The sequence below is a fragment of the Myotis nattereri genome (assembly GCF_964212035.1).
Source record: "Myotis nattereri genome assembly, chromosome: 6".
Taxonomy (NCBI): domain Eukaryota; kingdom Metazoa; phylum Chordata; class Mammalia; order Chiroptera; family Vespertilionidae; genus Myotis; species Myotis nattereri.
Window position 1 is genome coordinate 74,749,420 of NC_138081.1, and position 19,858 is coordinate 74,769,277.

The 19,858-nt window shown below is 40.9% G+C and overlaps 1 protein-coding gene across 1 annotated transcript; it reads left to right on the forward strand.

Annotated features, from left to right (window-relative positions):
- The first annotated feature begins 4,961 nt into the window (after positions 1-4,961).
- Positions 4,962-19,261, forward strand: PERP (p53 apoptosis effector related to PMP22). Its single transcript, XM_081094920.1, has 3 exons — positions 4,962-5,318; positions 14,899-15,039; positions 17,781-19,261. The coding sequence occupies exons 1-3, from the start codon at positions 5,105-5,107 to the stop codon at positions 18,005-18,007; spliced, it is 582 nt and encodes a 193-aa protein (XP_080951046.1). The 5' UTR covers positions 4,962-5,104; the 3' UTR covers positions 18,008-19,261.
- Positions 19,262-19,858: the final 597 nt, after the last annotated feature.

The window sequence follows — 19,858 nt, forward strand, 5'->3', positions numbered from 1 at the left end:
AAAGAGTCAAAGATAATCTTAGATTCAATTTTGGTGGATAAGTTTCTGAAGGTGCTATAGAGCCTTCAGGAAGAAGATAAAAAATGGTTTAGGAGAAGAGAGGGCAATTTCAACTCTGTACTGGCTGAGATTAGAGTGCTTGAGGGAGAATCCAGGTGGTGTCATCTTGCAGGAAGTTGAATATAAAAGTTGGAAGCATAGAGGAAAAGTGTGAGCTAAAGACACATATCTGTAGGTCGTGAGTATGTAAGCAGAACCTGAAATCATGAAAGTAGATGGTGTAACACGAAGAAAATGTATAGAATGAACAGAAGAGTCGTAAAAGGATAGAAACCCAGAGAAGACAATAATGGTGAACCGAAGAGGTGGAGGGGGGGAGGGAGGAGGAAGACTAGCACATTCAGGAGAAAGGGAAGGGATGGATAGAGAAAAAGAAAAGAAGGAAGGAAGGAAGGAAGAAAGGAAGGAAGGAAGGTAGGAAGGAAGGAAGGAAGGAAGGAAGGAAGGAAGGAAGGAAGGAAGAAAGAAAGAAAGAAAGAAAGAAAGAAAGAAAGAAAGAAAGAAAAAAAGAAAGAAAGAAAAAGAGAGAGGAGGGAGGGAAGGAGGGAGGGAAGAGAAAGAAAGAAAGAAAGAAAGAAAGAAAGAAAGAAAGAAAGAAAGAAAGAAAGAAAGAAAGAGGAGGGAGGGAAGGAGGGAGGGAAGAGAAAGAAAGAAAGAAAGAAAGAAAGAAAGAAAGAAAGAAAGAAAGAAAGAAAGAAAGAAAGAAAGAGGAGGGAGGGAAGGAGGGAGGGATGGAGGGAGGGAAGAGAAAGAAAAAGAAAGAGAAAGGAAGGAAGAAAGAAACCAGAGACAACCCCTGACCGTTGGTAGTTGGCCTGGCAACCAATAGCTAGGCCATGATGATCCAATGTTGAGCATAAATAATTTCAGAGAATATGAACACCACACAAGATCACTCTTTAATTGTGATAGCACTAGACATAAACAAGACCACTCTCTTCAAAATCACCTAACATCAGCCTAAATCTTATGACTAGGCCTCCCTAACGCCCTCTCACTGAGACATCCCCAGGGTGCCTCATGGCTTTCAGTTTCCTTTGCTGCAGGTGTGTTCCTGGCGGTCTTCGGGCACTGGGCTTTAGCATCTTTATAGAAGCCAAGAAGCTAGAAAGTCAAATGTAGAGAGACATCAAGGTTCCTGGTACAACAAAGAGGCCAATGACACCTATTGAGTTTGGCAAATAGGAGCTTATTGGTGACCTTTGAAAAACAGAATAGTTTGTAGGATATGGGGGTAGATGCAGTAGTGCTCATACTGGCTTGAGACAGATGATTACACATATTTCTTCCTACTTCTGTATCCAGTGACATCAAGTTGGTAGCTGGAAATCAGCCATCGGGGAGTATTTACACTATGAAAATTGGCAATGGCTATAAATCAAGGATTTTTTTCACCTTCAGAAAGTTGGTTGTTAAGCTTTTTACCATCACTCATGAGTAAAAGAGATTACAGTCGGATGAGGAAGGAATAAGGGCGAGAAAGTAGAGATAATTAAATGTTTGCATGAGCAAGGGAGATTGGACAGTGATTAGAGGGAAAGTAATCACAGGGTCTGTGAGAGCTAGAACTCAGAACGTCCGAGTTCTGTTCAGTGCTTGTTCTACTGCACTCCTGTCACTGGTTTACTACTGAGAGCACAGAAGCTTGTACGGGGGTCATTTCATTACAGCTTGGGAGAGAACTGGTAGTGGGTTGGATGTTTTTGAGGTAACGGAGAGAAAGAAGGAAACTTTTGGAGAACTATAACCCAAACTCTTATGAGTGTTTAGTGTAAATACTACTGTCTCTGGTGTCAAACTGCCTAAGGTGGAGTGTGGCTTTGCCAGTCAAGGCCTGTGCAGTCCTGAGCAAGATGCTCCATTTCTGTGTGGCCCAATCTTCTTGTCTATAAGATCATAGCAATGCATACCTTACAGGTGGGTGTGAAACACTTACTGGCACATAGTAAACTCCCAGAAAATGTTATTATTATTACTTTCTCCGGATGGGAGAGTAATACAGCTATGAATTTTTATTCTAAAATTATATATTTAAGCATTTTTGTCTGTACTACTCATTGGGTTTAGAACCACAAATCCCTAAAATTTATTGAAGTAAAAACTTTTTGCAGGTATAGTTTACATTGTCAAGTGCTGAGCAATCCCTAAGTTATCCAGCAGGGAGAGCTATTTAACTGTCTTCTTTCTACCATAGCCATCATTTCAGGAATATGGCTAGGATGAATGCTTGCATTGTCTCAGATACTAGTAACTTAATGACTTACAGTTGGTATTCATATATAGAATTTGCTCCTCAAAAACATGAAAAGGCCCCCTTCTGATCTTATTAAAGTGAGAAACCTATGTGAAAATTGTCACCATCATCAACCTTTATGTTTGGTTTACTATGTACAGGCATTATCCTGAGCAGGTTACACATATGTATTAGTTATTTTAATACTCATTACAACACTATGGGGTGAGCACTATCCATTTTACAGATGAGGAAACTGAGGCACAAACAAATTAAGTGGACCAGTGTCACACAGCTTGTATGAGAAATAATCAGAACTTGAGCTATCTGGTTCTACAGTATGTGAGTCCTGTGTTATATACATTACTGTTGGAACCTACCAGTAAGCATGTTGGTTTAGTCTCTTCCAGAAGTTCTAAATACTTTTCTTGCTTTCACCTCAGCATTAATGAACCCTTTTCCTCATATTCACTGAAATATTATTCAGAGATATTAAGATACCAATGAAACTTTCTTTTTGTTTGAAACCACTGTTCTCATAGTCAGTATTCTATTTGTTTTGTAAGAATATGATTTGTCTTGCCTGGCCAGTGTGGTTCATTGGTCATGGTTTGCTTCCCAGCCAGCGTACATGCCCAGGTTGCAGGCTTGATCCCCAGTAGAGGGGGGCATGCAGGAGGCAGCTGATGGATGATTCTCTCTCATCATTGATGTTTCTATCTCTTTCCCTCTCCCTTCCTCTCTCTGAAATCAATATCAACATATTTTTTAAAAAAGAATATGATATATCTCACAACTGTATTATAGACAGCCAATTAAACAAATATTTTCATTACTTTTGAAAACCCTAAGACAGTGGTTCTCAACCTTCTTAATGCCACGACCCTTTAATACAGCTCCTCATGTTGTGGTGACCCCCAACCATAAAATTATTTTTGCTGCTACTTCATAACTGTAATTTTGCTACTGTTATGAATCATAATGTAAATATCTGATATGCAGGATGTATTTTCATTGTTACAAATTGAACATAATTAAAGCATAGTGATTAATCACAAAAACAATATGTAATTATATATTCAATATGTGTTTTCTGATGGTCTTAGGCGACCCCTGTGAAAGGGTTGTTTGACCCCCAAAGGGGTTGCGACCCACAGGTTGAGAACCGCTGCCCTAAGAGCATATTTTCCTTACACAATCTCCACTGTAAACGGTTAATTCTCGCCAAAATACCCCTTGTGCTATTCTTTGAAAGTGAAAATATTTGCCTCTAATGAAAATATGTGAACTTGGTTTGTATAAATGAAGGCTAGGGAAATGATTTCTTGTGGTTTCAGATACTTTCTCAGTGCTTTTTTTCATTTGTCCTAAAAAGTTACCAGAGAACTGAGTTAGATAAGAGTGTTGTGTCTATTGAGAACACCAAACTGAAGCACAGAGGACTCAGTTTTAAACATCGCCATGTATTTCCCACTCCTTTTCTATTAAATTAATAGAAAAGTAAGGGATTCAGAAGAAATCTTTGGAGGTGCAAGGTAAGATGTGACCCTCATTGGATGTTTTTCATGATTTGCCCAACACCCAGAACTCGCTTCTCCTTCAGAGCCACGCCCAGCTGCCACCCATGCTCCCTGCCACACCTGAGGAGTCGTGTGGTGACAGAAGCAGAGCTAGGACACTGAGGTGGCATTTTAGGTTCTGAATGCCTATTGGCATATGGTTTCTATCTGGAGAAACTTCAATAGTAAATGAAAAGAATAGATAGAGTGGGGTTTGAATAGGTAGAGATTTGTGGCAGGGAGGGACTGAGGCAAACAGGACGAGAAGGTATCAGAGAAGCCAGAAGAAGAGCTTCTGAGACGGAAGTGAACATATGTTAAATTCAGTGTGCTCACGCATCAAATGTCAACTGAGCTCCCTGAAGAGCCAGGCACAGTGCCAGACACCAGGGACACACAGACAAGTAAAGCATGGCCTGGCTGTCGCAGAGCTGGCAGCCCAGTGGGAAAGGCGGGCCTGTAAACAGACGAGAGTCCGAGGTACAAAGGTGAGCCCAGGAGGCAGTGCCCGGGCCCGATCCGGGGTTCGCTAACACACAGGTACAACTCCAACACCCATCTCAAGCTGCCTGCGACTTAGGATGGCATGGTTGAAAATCAGACCATTGCCCGACGCCAGGGGTTAAATATTTAGCTAGTGCTGTGCAGATTGAAACGGGCACACGTGGAGAATAAAAAAACACACAAACGTTTGCCCTAGCCGGTTTGGCTCAGTGGGTAGAGCGCCGGCCTGCGAACTGAAAGGTCCCAGGTTCGATTCGGGGGCACATGCCCGGGTTGTGGGCTCGATCCCCAGTGGGGGACTTGCAGGAGGCAGCCGATCCATGCTTCTCTCTCATCATGGATGTTTCTATCTCTCGCTCCCTCTTCCTTCCTCTCTGAAATCAATAAAAATATATTTAAAAAAAACCCATTTGCAGTGAGAGGATCCTGTAAGAGGAAAAGAAGGTCGCGGGGAAGCCCGGAGGCGCGCCCGGTTGCAGCAGGGCCGTGGCCTGGGTTCCCCGGGCCGGGCGCTCCAGGTCGGCCGGGGCGGACGGGAAAGCGCAGCCGCACGGGTGTAACCTGAGCCCGCCCCGCCTCTCCCGGTGCGTCCCGCCCGCGGACAGGTCAGGGCGGCGCTCTGAGTCACCGGGATCTGGGTGTGGCTGGGCGCCGCCTCGGCCCTTTTGTCCCTCGGCCGGCGCTCGCGGGCCACTCTCCGCCGCTGCCGAGCCCCGCGCGCCCCTCTCCTTCGCGCCCCGCCGTCGAGATGCTGCGCTGCGGCCTGGCCTGCGAGCGCTGCAGGTGGATCCTGCCCCTGCTCCTGCTCAGCGCCATCGCCTTTGACATCATCGCGCTGGCCGGCCGCGGCTGGCTGCAGTCGAGCGACCACATCCAGACGTCCTCGCTGTGGTGGCGATGCTTCCACGAGGGCGGCGGCAGCGGGTCCGAGGCGGATGGCTGCCAGAGCCTCATGGAATACGGTGAGTGCCGCCGGCCGCCGCCTCCGGGAAGTCCTCCGGGTCGCGGCCGGGTGTGCGCCGGCGCAGTGGGAGTGCCCGGCCTTCGCAAGCCGCCCTTTGGGAAGGGACTGCACAGGGTTAGGAATAATGGGTGACTTAAAAAAATAAATCTGTTCAGAGTTTAGCTTTAGCTTCATGCCTCCAATCTGAACAAAACATAGCAGGAGTGGCTTTGAGTGGCCCAAGCCAGGATCAACACTGGAGGAAAATGACCCAGTTCAAACAGAGCTTCTTCGTAGGGTTTGTCAGTTCCGTGCAAAAGATGATTTCAATCATTTGAACAGGCTCGAGGAGTAAATACAATAAACAAAGTATATATTTTTTGATACCTACTGAAATTTCTTCCCATTCCGCCTTCTCCTATGGTTCTTATGATTAAAATATATGTATTTTAAATACCGGCCTTCCCTAATGTTGGCGTGAAAGCTCTCTTGGTGAAAATTTCAGTTGTTCCGACTTCAGGTGATACCGTACTAATTTCAATGCTTCAGGCTAGTTTTTGTCTTGGGGGGTGGGGGGTAGTGGTGTTTTTTTTGCTTTAAGCACTGCCTTGCTGTTTAGAAAACTTTATTTGAATGTCATTTTAAATCGAAAAAGCAAACACATCTTCCACACCAGCGAAATGAAGCAGAGTTAACACATATAGAGTGTCTCCCTAAAAATGTTTACACACACTTTGAATAATCACAAAGGCAGTGTTTATTAAAATACATTTCATTTTAAAATGGAGCTATTGGCTGTTAAAGCGTGTATACATTTTTGGGGACACTGTATATTGAAGACGGAGTATTTCATTTTTCCTGCATGGAGGAAGCCTCGGTGCTTAACATGTTGATAGAACAGACCCCAGAGGAGCCTGGTTTTGTCTGATGCTACCCCTGCTAACTGGTAGATGTGAAGAACAGCCGGGTTTAAGTAGGAGCAAAATCAGAAGTTTAAAGCCAAATATTACTCACTGGGACCTTACCAGCCAGGTTTAATAGTTTTAAACCGAGAAAGAGACAGGTCACCTACCTTTTTTCATTTCCTTCTGGGACCAGAGACTTGACGGGCCCCTCCTCCCCTCCAACCCTCAAATGGCCCAGAGCTTCCAACCAAACTGTTTGTTTCTGAGGCCCTCCATCCAGGGCTTGGTGTTGATTCTTACCGACTATGGAATTGTTTTCAAGTTCCCACTGTGACCTTTTCTCTTCTCCAAAAGGAGGCATGGTTCTCATTGGTAGGTCATAAAAGGTAAAGACTGAAGGGAATTCCTGCTTTCCTTAAAGTGTGTTTTTCTTTTCTTCAAACACAAACAGCATTATTGAATTATTGAAACATCATTGTTGTATTATTGAAAGTCTGTTAGGTTTTTAATCGAGTTAACACACACACACATATATAGAGTGTCTAATATATAGAGAATTCATTTCTTTGAGATAATAAATCTGTATCTTAAAATGCATTCGAATTTAGTAGCTTGTAGGGGATTTAATAGGTCTGCTTAAATAGGTGTGTTTTTTAAACAGACAATGATAATCACTCCAAAGACTAATACAGACCCCAAGAATACTCAGCAATACTGTGCACATGAAATAGAAGTCAGTGCCCTGTGGGGATTGGGGTGCTGGCAGAACCCCATCAGCACTATTGCTGGGACGGGACCTGACCTGCAAGGCGTTGCCTGTGATCACAGCCCTCCTGAGAAACACACACAATGCAGTTTTTCTCTTCTTTAAATTGAATTGTACACTTTTTTATTGAATTTATTGGGTGACATTAGTTAATAAAATTATATAGGTTTCAGGTGTACAATTCTCTAGTACCTCATCTGCATATTGTGCGTTCACCCCAAGTCAGGGCTCCTTCCTTTTTTCCTGAACTTGCAGGATGAGCTCACTTTCCTAGGGTGTGGCGCTTTCAACCGCAGGTTGATAGACTGCTTTGTATTTGGAAGGGAGTAAGCAGGCTTTGTTTCTCGGTTTAATTTTTTTAATTAGACAGAGTCTAAAGCATTAACTCTTTTTTTCCAATCTTTAGTTTCTTTATTGATTAAGGTATTACATGTGACCTCATTCTCCCCATAACTGCCCCCGCCCCCACCCCCCCACTCATGCCTTCACCCCCCTGTTGTCTGTGTCCATTGGCTGGGCTTATATGCATGCATACAAGTCCTTTGGTTGATCTCTCCCCCTTATCCCCACCCTTCCCTACCTTTCCTCTGAGGTTTGACAGTCTTATCACTGCTTCTCTGTCTCTGGATCTATCCCTGTTCATCAGCCTATGTTGTTCACTATATTCCACAAATGAGTGAGATCATGTGGTATTTATCTTTCTCTGACTGGCTTATTTCACTTAGCATAATAAAGCATTAACTCTTGATTGTAAAGAAAACATTGGTCCAGTGTATATAGATCCATTTAAAAGAGAAACTGGTTTTTGGAAAGTTCAGTTTTCCAAGTGAGTCTTAAATCTATTACTATAGATTAGGTGACTACGGGAAGGAGAAAAGAGATATGAATTCACCAGGAGAGGTCCGTTTAGGGCTGTTGTAGTCAAGGATGAGTGGGAGTGTTTATTATACTTCTGCTCCACTTCCTGGCAAGGACTGTTCATTAGTTTTGCCTCACAGGTGCAGCCATTGTGCCTACATTGTAGGGTGATGATTTAGGCATCTCTGAACCCTGGAGATTTTCAGAGAGCCTTAATAAGGTCTTGCTGAAAACAGTATGTTTATACTACTTTATCTAAAGTGTAGTAAGCAGTTTGCACACACTCCTACATATGAATAAACACATAAGGACTAAGGTGGATGGCTCTAATTAAAATGATATCTCAATATAAAGAATTGAGTAGGAACATCCATTTTTTAAAAAAAAAACAACTTCTCGATATGTACTAGAAAATAAACATTGTGATTTACCTCTGAAACTAATAAGTTTACCTTTTTATTACAAAGTGCTTCACCATTTCTTATTGATATTCATAATGTTTATTTTTAAATTTTATATATTGATTTGAGAGAAAGAGAAACACTGATTTGTTGTTCCACTTATTTATGCATTCATTGGTTGATTCTTATATGTGCCCTTGACCAAGAATCAAACCCACAACCTTGGTGTATCGGAACAATGCTCTAACCAACTGAGCTAACCCGGCCAGTACCATAATATTAATACATTAATTTTGGTTTAAAGACAGGTTATTCTTGGCAAGTATTGGCATTAATAATACTAAATAATAAATACTTTTTAAATAGAGAGGTATGTAGTTCCTTAATATTACATAAAAGGCAGAATATTATATTCTTTTCCATTATTAATAGTTCCTTAAGAATTTCAGATTACCATATTACCTCATTTTCCTATAAATGAACCAAATTACATGCTAAGTATGTTCTTTTCATGATAATAATAACTAAATAAATACCCAGCTTTACATATACTTGTTTGAATTTTAAAAAACTCATGGTTTTTATTTCTCAAAACTGGAAAAAAATATCTAGATTTAAATATTGAAATGATCATTCTTATTTCATGTATAAGTAAAATACCTCAGGAGACTATTTTAAGCATCGGTGGTGTAGATTTCAAATCTTAAGCAAGCTCCAGCTTGTCAGGGCAGAGAAGAATAGAGAGGAATGTGTGCACCAAGAATGAAAGTGGGGAGTCGGTGTTGAAGAGCATCTGCCTTGTCTGGGCAGAAAGAAGTGCAGAGCCTCATTTTTACAAAGGTGCCCTTTGATACCACAGAACGCACTGAATGGTTTGATTTTGTTGTGTGTGTGTGTGTGTTGTTTTTTTTTTTAACATGACATCATTCTTGGATAAGTCAAAGAATCAGAGTATTATCTGAAACATTTTTAGATCATTTAGCCCTATGGTTCTTAAATGTACAGGAAATGAGAACGGTAAATATGAAGTTAATAGATTTACATTAGGCTAACTTCAATTTAAGGGACTGCATTTTGAGATGATGCTCTTGTGGCTTTTGGTGGGGGCAAGGTGAAATATTAAATAGATTACTCTTTGCGGGCATGTGTTTACATCCTTACATGGTAAAATGAAATAATTGGCCACTCTCAATTGATTTTCATAGTTTAAAAAATATGTATATTCATTTTTACAATCTTGAAGTCTAGAAACCAGTGATCTAGCCCAGTGCACTCCACATTTGCCGCATGTATCATTAACCTCAATCCCTCGTTAGTGACCTGAGTTGTCTTTTCCCGGTAAACAGACACAGACTCCTAGACAAGCAGAATTAGAAGGGAATAAGAGTACACCTATTCCAGCTTTCTCCAAGCGCTCTCAACACCACCCACGACCCATCTGAGCTTCTTCCCTTTGTTCAGCAACTGAATTCAGTACTCTTCTTGATGCTATTTGTTTAAAAGCACTTCTCTTCTACCATCTTCTACCCATGGAGCTGAAACACGCTTCTCTGTAAATCCTGCTTTGTGGCCTTCTTCTGTCTGACAGACTTGTATGTAAGGGTAGATCCTAAATTCGCTGCTGTTTATCTTGTGTGAATTCAGGGTACAATTCCCTGTTTTTGCATCTTCCTGTGTAGGAAGCTTTCACCGTTCTGCCTTTAAAAGACCATGAAAGGGTAAAGTCTCATAGTTCCATGAAAACACCATGGTAAGGAGTTATCATCTGGCTCTGCTGCAGGAGAAATGCAGAGTATGTTAGGAATCTCACACCAACTGTGGAACTGCCTGGGTGACCCTGTCATTCCTCCTTTAAAGCCACTCCTTCTGCCTTCCAAAACCTGCAAAATTGCTTCTCCCTGTGCAGATTTCTTTGGAGGCCTCTTCGGTGTTGTCCTGTAATATTTGCTACTCAAAGTGTCGAAGAACAGCAGTATCAGCATTATCTGGAGGTTATCCGACACGCAGTGACTCAGATCCCACCTGCTGAATTGGAATCTGTAGTTGAACAAGATCCCCAGGTGATTCCCAAGCACTTTTAAGTTTCAGAAGCACTGGCCTGTATTCCTGCAGATTTCTTCCTCATTGAACATGCAATGGTCTTTTTGAATATGTCATCCACCCATGCTTATATTTATTTATAGATAGGATCTTTTATTTTTTTCAAATACGATTTTACCCGGTTTTCAGTTGTGCCTGTATATCATCTAAAGAATCCTACAGAAACAACATGAAGAGATCGGACAACATTCAGATTCAGTAGATGGGGCCTTTGATATTATTAACAGATGAATCCTTTGTTCTGGAAAGGGAACCTACTCTAGTTGGGTAATAGGTTGGTATCTGCAGGGCACTGAATAAGGGGCTAGACTACAGGCTGTTTTGGTTAATGTGTAGTGTCCACATGTCAAACTACTGAAGAATGCAGAAAACCATTAAAGAAATGCTAACTTTAAGAGAAAAATTAGGGAGTCTCTAAAATATTACCAACAATATTAAAAATATCAGCAATGCTCTCATCTTAAAATAAAAGTTTATTTTTTTCTTTTCACAAACTTCAGTTTGATTTATGATTTCTAGCTTGACATTCAAGGTATTTATTTTTACTTTGCTTGCTCTTATCAGTTGACCTTACTGATCTTTTCCTAGTCCCTTTTGCCTTGTAACATTGTGTTTTTGCATGTAATCTCTGGGAAAAGATATAGTATTCATTTTCATGCAAACAACTCAAAAACATTTCCTATGAAAAGCTCAGAGTTTCTTTAGCGACCATAGAATTATTTCCATGTTGTGGATTTAATGTTGAATCTTTGCAAGCCAGAGAAAAATTTGATAAGCCATTCTTCATCTAAATGGATCTTTAATGAATCTTATTTAAAAGAGGATTTATAACGCTGCTGGTTTCTTTGATAATGTGAACTTCTCCAAGTGGTATTTAGAAGATAAACTTATGACATAATAGATTATGTATATAAAACAGCAAATGTATTTTCCCTTAAGGATACAAAACAAATAAGCAAAAAGCTTTCCTACAGGGAAACTGTTTACCTGGAGTATTGTATGCTTTTGTGGCCTCAATTCAGAGAATAATAATTGACAATGAGAGTCCTGCCTCCCTACACACACACAATTAGGAAAGGCAGTAAAATTTAAAGTGCATAAAGTAATAATGTCTTCAGAATAGATCAAGATGGACAGTCTGCCTTTGAAGAACTGAGAACCAGCTGTTGAATCATAGACAAAGTAGCTTTAGGACAAGTTTTAAAAGTCAACATTTTCCATTAGGGTTGGTAAATACGGTTTAGTATAGACCAGTGATGGCGAACCTTTTGAGCTCGGTGTGTCAGCATTTTGAAAAACCCTAACTTAACTCTGGTGCCGTGTCACATATAGAAATTTTTTGATATTTGCAACCATAGTAAAACAAAGACTTATATTTTTGACATTTATTTTATATACTTCAATGCCATTTAACAAAGAAAAATCAACCAAAAAAATGAGTTCGCGTGTCACCTCTGACATGCGTGTCATAGGTTCGCCATCACTGGTATAGACCATGATACAATATAAAAATGTAAATACTTCCCAAAAGAGTTGGGTAATTGTAGATATGAGGCTCATTCTGAGTAATTAAGTGAGACCAAAGGTACTTAGGGTACAAGTTTTTGAAATATATGTCATGGGGAATTGCCATGTCCTAAGTCTTCATGACAATTGGTCCTCTTTTAGGACAGATTATTGGCCTGGGAGGACCTTGCTCAGCTCTGGTAGGATCCATCTCATTATTTTACAACAAAATAGTCATTGACATGAGAAGGCAGTTTGCCTTACTTGTCATTCATCAGTCAGAATAGAATCTTTAAAACCATGCCAAGATTTCTGTCTTAAATGATAGTTAAGTGAGTCATTGTGGGTGTTTCCATCTGTGGGAGCAGGTTTTACAGGTCTACTTCCAAGGCAGCCTTTGTCAAAACAGAATGTCCTTAATTTTCCATTTTGATGATTCAGCATTGTAAATAAGCAAGAGATTAACTGAGTTGATTTAACATAGCATAGGAAACGTTCTTAAAATGCTCTGTGTTTATACTTACGTTCACAGATTACATGCAGATTCCTGGGCACTACGCCTCAAGCTCTGATTCAGTATTTCTGGAGGGAGGCACAGGAATCTGTATTTCTGATAAGCTCCCCTGATGATTTTGACTCCGTGATGTGTGGGCTAGACTTTGAGATGACCTGATTAATGAATGCTCTTCTCAAAGCACAGTTCCTCTTCTATTGAAAGTTACCTTGCTTGAAGAACAAAGCAAAAGTGAGAAAAGAGACTTACTCAATTCCATTTTTTTATTTTATTCATTTCTATTTTAAAAGAAAACATTTCTATTTTACCTTGCCCCTAAAATATCTCATTGATCTCACAGGAAGAGGAAGGAGACTTGGAGGGAATAAAACTTGTAAAGATAAAACTAGGCCCACGCATGTACTCTCTCAGGCCCATCTAGACCGCTGCTGCTAAGGGCTAGTTTGGGTAAACACATGGTATTTGAGCATATCAAAATGTGTCTTCTCCTTCATTACCTGGGTCCCAGTCATTCATGAATGCAGAGGAAGATCTGGAGGACATGGGGGCGGTGGGGGGGCTGCTCACAGGAACAGGGGAACTTAGCTCGGGCTTGTCTGTAACAGATGGAGATATGAAAATGCAGTGGGGGCCTGAGGAGCAGCCTTTATGTGACAGTGCGGAACCTTGCGAATGTAGAGTAAAATGAAAACTTGAGTTCCTGGAGAAACATCATAGAAATACAGGAGGAACTTTTTGAGCTATGTGACTTTTCACACACAGGCTCTCATCATTACAGTCATCTTGAAAGAAGGTATTTTTAGCCTTGGGCAGCAGATGCGCAGATGGACAGTGGCTTATAGGTGGCAGAGGCAGTGTATAAATGAGACCCAGTTCTGCCTCCAAAGCCTTTGCTCTTTCTGCTATCCCACCCGTATCTTTAACTTTGACCAGTCAAATGACCTAGAATTAAGTGAAGATGAATTTGTCAGCTGAGCTGTACTGCAGTTGGAGTAATACCAGGGCAGAGGTGCACACGACTCTCCTTTTCAAATGCCACAAAGAGTAATCGGTTAAGATGCATGTTCATCCATTAATGAAAGAATGGATAACCAACCTGTGGGATATCGATGCAATAGAATATATTTTGGCTATAAAAAGGAATGAAGCACTGATGCGTGCTACAACATAGATGCACCTTGAATACATTATGCTAAATGAGAGAAGGCAGTCAAAACAGCTGCATAGTGTACGATTCCATTTATCTGAAATGTCCAGAATAGGCAAATTTATAGAGACAGAAAGTTGATTAGTGGTTGCCAGAGCTGGAGGAAGGGGGAATGGAAGGACATGGAATTTCTTTTTGGGGTGATAAAAATGTTGGAATTGTAAGTGGTGATGGTTGCACATCCCTGTGAATATAAAAACCACTGAATTGTATACTTGAAAAGGGTGAATTTTATGGTATGTAAATTATAGCTTTAAAAAAAGTTGTTTTGGATTCAGGCAGGCTCTAAATCAAACTGCCTACATCACTGACTGGCTGTGTGGCTATAGCAGGCTATTTGAACTCTCAAAGCCTTAGTATGTATGTAGCTTCATTTCTAAAGAAATTATATCAGTATGAGCCCTAAAAAGTTATTGTGAGGATTCAGTGAGCTAAATATGTCCAGTTCCTAACCCAGTGCCTGGCACAGAGCAATTACTTCCAACTGTTAGTTATTACCTCTAGAGAGAAGGTTGTGTGTGAAGAAATCTTAAAAACCAGAGCAGGTTGAACAGTAAGAATACTGGCTGGAATCACGAGCCTGGGCTCATGGCTCTTCACTTCCACAGGCGGGGGGTAGCATGACACAGGACACAGGGCTGGAGGAGCCCCTGCAGATTTTCAAACTCAGAGCTCATTTTAGGGCCAGCATCGATGGTTAAGAACTCTTGTGCAATAAATTCTGAATACCCCAGAGTTAAAATTTAGGCAAAAGTCTAGAAAGACTGTGCTTAACTGTGTTTTTTTTTTTTTTTTCTAAATCACAGCTACTTTACAATTAAATTGTTTTAGTTCACATCTCTGCCTACTCATAAGTTTATGTTTTCAAAGATTATTTTTGCACAGAACCAAGTACTGATATGAAACAAAGATCCTTTTAGAGGTGGTGGGAACATTTCCTAAAGACATTGTACTTTGGATTGTTAATACCCATAATGCTGTTTATTATGGTCGTGCTGTGTTAGAACTTGAGTGAACCTTTTAAATCTACTAGTTTATATGGCCAGTTTATTAAACAAGAAATAATTTAATGAAATTTAACTTTCATCTCAGAGATAGAAACACTTGTCCTAAAAACGAGGGGATGAGGCATTATTGCGTATCAGTATATTAGTGTCCTACATATGGATTGCCTCATTCCCCCGGGAGACATGGAGATGCTTGAGTCTTGTCAAAAGAAAAACTGTTCTTCCATCCAAATGTAATTAGTAGAAAGAAAAAAACACTGCTACCCATACTTTGATAAGCGGTTGTTGAATTTGGCACATCTGTCTTATTGATCACTGTTTCCTTTCGCTCGCAGCATGGGGAAGGGCAGCCGCTGCCACACTCTTCTGTGGCTTCATCATCCTGGTCATCTGCTTCATCCTCTCCTTCTTTGCCCTCTGCGGACCCCAAATGCTCGTCTTCCTGAGAGTGATCGGAGGCCTCCTGGCCCTGGCGGGTAAGTCTGTGTGTCAGCGATTCTTCATTCCACCTTCCCTGGACATCAGTGGAGGAGTGCCCGGTCCCCAAACAACATCCCTGACAATTGCACTTCCTGACCTGTTCTCAGAAAGTGTGTCACCAAGGGCAGAATTCACGGAGGAGAGATGTGTTTTAAGATCTAGAGCCGTTGGCAACCAATCGGTGTGTCTCTTTAACATTGATGTTTCTCTCTCTCTCTCTCTCTCTCTCTCTCTCTCTCTCTCTCTCTGTCTTTCCCCCTCCTTTCCACTCTCTCTAAAAATCAGTGGAAAAGTATCCTTGGGTGAGGATGAGCAACAAAAAACAGAAGATCTAGAGCCCCTTCCTCCTGTGTCTCACCTGGTACTCTTTGCTCCCCTTCCAAATGAGGAAGGTTGTCATTCTGTATACCAGGGGTGGGGAACCTTTTTCCTGCCAAGGGCCATTTGGATATGTATAACATCATTCACGGGCCATACGAAACTATCAACTTAAAAATTAGCCTGCTGTATTTGGTCAAACATTTAATTAACTCACCCCTAATGCCTTGGCAGGGCCAGACCAAAGGATTTTGCGGGCCTTATAAGGCCCTCAGGCTGGACATTCCCCACCCCTACTGTATACCATCTCTTGTAGGTGATGCCATGTCCAGTGGCACCCCTACCCTGAGGGACTGGGGCTGAGTCAGCTCTGTAGGGACAGTGTCTCTGCAGTGGGCCCATTGCCGACCTTCTGGGAGCCCCATGCTGGGGGGCGGTTATGTCCTTGAGCCATTTTACTTATTGAAGGAGTTTTGTGGTCTTATGATGCGGGGGGTCGTGAAAGGGTTTTCTGTAGTGGGATGGGGGACCTGGAAGAGGCCAGCCCTGTAATTGCCTCATCGCCGGTGCTGGGGAACCAGAAATTTAGTTATGCAGGTGGGTGGGGCTCAGAGTAAACATTTATTCATGGAATATAACAACTAGGACTCTGGGAGCAAGAATAATATGAAATTTTATGAAGGCGCCTGGCCCTAGGGAAGTCTCTCAAAGGGGCAGGACCCCAGCCACAGAATGGATTTAGGTGCAAAACTGGATTTCCTGAGGCTGGGAAAGGAGAAGGAGCTGATGATGGCAAAGTAAGGCCATAGGTCATGTCTCAAGATAACTTAGGCTCCTGGGAGCAAAGCAGAAATCCAGCTACAGACGTGGAGTACAGACACAGAGTGAGCAGAAGGCCTTGGACACAGGTCAGAAGCCTTGTGACTAACGGGGTCCATGAGATCGAGCATGAGCCCAGAGGGAGACCACTTTGTGTTGGGTTCCCACAGAGCCTAGGGCAGGACAAATGGCCCTGGCTGAGAGGCAGGGGGTGGCCTCAGGGAACTGGCCCATGCAGGCTCTGCTCTCGCTTGTACATTTAAAAATTCCTCTTGATTAAAGATAAAGTTTACTCCAGTGTTCCTCATGCTTGAAAGTTTGCTTTTGGAATAATATTTTAAAATCAGAAATTACTTGGAATCACAAAAGATACGAGGAACCTTGTCAAATCCCACCTCTGCTTCTATTTGGCTTTTTGCAGTTCAAATTGTTTTTTTGAATGCTCAAGCAGAACTAAAATCTGCTCATACCCTTTGACATGGCAATGTACATATGAAATATTAAGTCAACAAAATGCAGAACATAGCACAGAATGGATATACTCATTATAGCTTTATAGAAGTATGCATATTCACTGAAAAAAACTATAAAAGAAGGTTATGTTCTTTTTACTTTTGAGTTGCTTAAAATGTTAATATGATTAATAATGATTGTAATATTGTGACTCATATGCCGAAAAGATTAGAAATTGACACATTTCTTTATTTCCTCTCTTACACTTCACCAAAGCCCATCTTTCATTTCTGCTCCCTGAGCCTGAAAAGCTCTTCGCCCTCCATCTCTCATTTATTCTTTAGATCCTCACTTCCTTTTCTGGTGATTCTCTGCATTGATCATTTTGCATCATTGGTTCGTTATTTCATTTAGGCATTCATTTATTGAAGGACTATTCCAATGGTGTATTTTGAATGGAGTGATAGATGTGTGTGTGCATGCACGTGTGTGTATGTGTATATATACATTATTTTTGCTAACAGTGAAAATATTAACTATGTCTTTGGCACAGGAAATACAAAAATAATAAAAATACTCTTCATTACCATACTGCTTTCTATTATATGCCACAGTTTTGGCTTTTTGCTTCAGTATGTAATACTTGCACCTGGACTGTAGAGTGATTCTCTAGTTGTCTCCTGTCCGTATTTCTTATATTCAGGATTCCGCTCAATGCCAGCTCTCTCAGACACACAATATTTAAAAATCTCTTTTGGCTCACGATTAACTAGTTACCCTACAGTGGTCAGCAAACTCATTAGTCAACAGAGCCAAATATCAACAGTACAACGGTTGAAATTTCTTTTGAGAGCCAAATTGTTTTAACTTAAACTATATAGGTAGGTACATTGTTATTAACTTAATTAGGGTACTCCTAAGGCTTAGGAAGAGCCACACTCAAGGGGCCAAAGAGCCGCATGTGGCTCGCGAGCCGCAGTTTGCCGACCACGGCCCTAGCCCCTTCCATTAGCATCATTTAGGTGGATTTAATACTTATTTAAAGGCAAAAACATTAGGAAAGGGATTTAATCTATTGTTGCAATTCATTCATTCATTCGTGCATGCATGCATTCACACTTTGGGATTTTTTTTTCCTTTCCTTTAGCTGTGTTCCAGATCATCTCCCTGGTAATTTACCCGGTGAAATACACCCAGACCTTCACCCTTCATCTCAACCCCGCTGTCAATTACATCTATAACTGGGCCTACGGCTTCGGGTGGGCGGCCACGATTATCCTAATCGGCTGTTCCTTCTTCTTCTGCTGCCTCCCCAACTACGAAGACGACCTCCTGGGCAATGCCAAGCCCCGGTACTTCTACTCCTCCGCCTAAGGTGGGGACGGATTCCTGCTGCCAGGATGGATTCCAGAAAAAGAAACTGTTTTTCCCAGAATACTTTGAACCTATTTGGCAGGGAGGGGAGCAGGGCACTGTTCATATCATTAGACTAGTCAAAGTGCTAAAACAATTTTCGAGAAACTATTTCTTAAATGGTGTTAATAGTTTCATATTCGTCTTTTATATATATTTTATAGAGTGAAACAAAACTTCTTTTAACAAATTACCTGTAATATGCCAATATTTTCTTAATATCTGTCCATATAATTTATACCGCATTTGTAAAAGAATATGAATATGAAACTTACCATTTTATAAGGTAAAAATAAGAAGACTTAAAAGATTTAAGTAATCTGATCAAGTGTCTGTCTGTCCCGGATTAAACTAGATCTATTAAGGGAAAAGAAGAGGGAAATATTGGTAAAAAATTGTCAGGGACCAAATATTCTAAAAGAAATGTAAAAAAATAAATACTTTTCCAGCCTTCAGCTAGTTAAGGAAGGCAAAAGAGTTTCCTAAATGCATATCATTTGTGAGAATTTCTAATTCACATCCTGAGTAATAGATCTTTTGCTAAGCTTCACATTAACTTGATATGTCATTTACGAAAGTATTCTTTCATGACCAAAACCTGTTGCAGTAGTAAGGTCTTCTATGCAAGGAAATGCTAAGATGACATTTTCTCTTTAAAAATGGTTTGTAGGGGTGGGGTGTGGGAAAATGATATTTTAATCTGTACTGTTTTGTGTCTATATGTTAAAGATCAGAGTAGATTGCGTTGAAAGATAGGCTGGGTCTAAGTCATTGTGACTAACAGGTATGATCAGGTTATGCAGCAAAGCATTAGGAAGGCCATTCCTAGCACAAAAGAAACATTAAAACAACCTTGGGAGGAGAAATGACTTGAATTTCTCATGTCAGTTGAGCAGGCTCTACTCATATAGACACAGCTTCTGATAGATTGTAACTGTAAGTAAAAACTTAAATATAGTAAAAAACCTGGTCTTCTTTGATAAGCTGATTTAAAATATCTGGTATAAAGCATGCAACAGGAGAATTCAGGGATATGAGATCTCTGAATGGGAAATATATGATATATCACATGGGTTATTATTTTTTTTACCATTTGTATTTACATAACAAAAACCAATTCATTTGATATATCGAATTATTATTTTGTAAATTGCAGGATAAGCAATTACAGTTTTTATTATGAATTTTTCCCAATAAACCAGATATTCTAATCTTGTTTCTAGTTTGCAGTTTTTTAAAACATTTTTCTTCAAATCTGGGGAAGGGAATTTTTAAAAAATGCTTTGAGTTTAGGTAGTAAGAATCTATAATTATAAAAGCATAATATGCTAATTAGGCCAACATCCTTCCAGACGACCTTACAGACGAACCCAGGGCTGCCCGGTTCCCGGGTGCCAGGGGGAAGCCGGTGCCGGCAGCGGAGGGAAGGAAGGCCTACCCTTGCATGAATTTCGTGCATCAGGCCTCTAGTATTTGATAAAATGAAAAGTTGCTTCTTCCTTGAGATGGGGTCTTCTTCATTCAGGGGGTGGGACAGCAAGCAGTCTCTTTTCCTTTTTGATCCTGCTCATCTTCCCGTTTGGTGGTTTATTTTACACCACGGATTGTACCTTAGTTCTGCTCTGGTGTATAATGTAAAGAAAGGCTGTAGAATGGCATGGCGGGGGAAGGGAAGTATTTCTTCTTAGTTCTGTTAGCCATTTGGTCCTTGACAGCTAATTTTTCTTCTACGCTTCTCAAAATATCAGGTGAATGTCTCCACAAATTTAGAAGAATGTGGTCTGGGTTATTTACACCAAAAAAAGCCCAGAC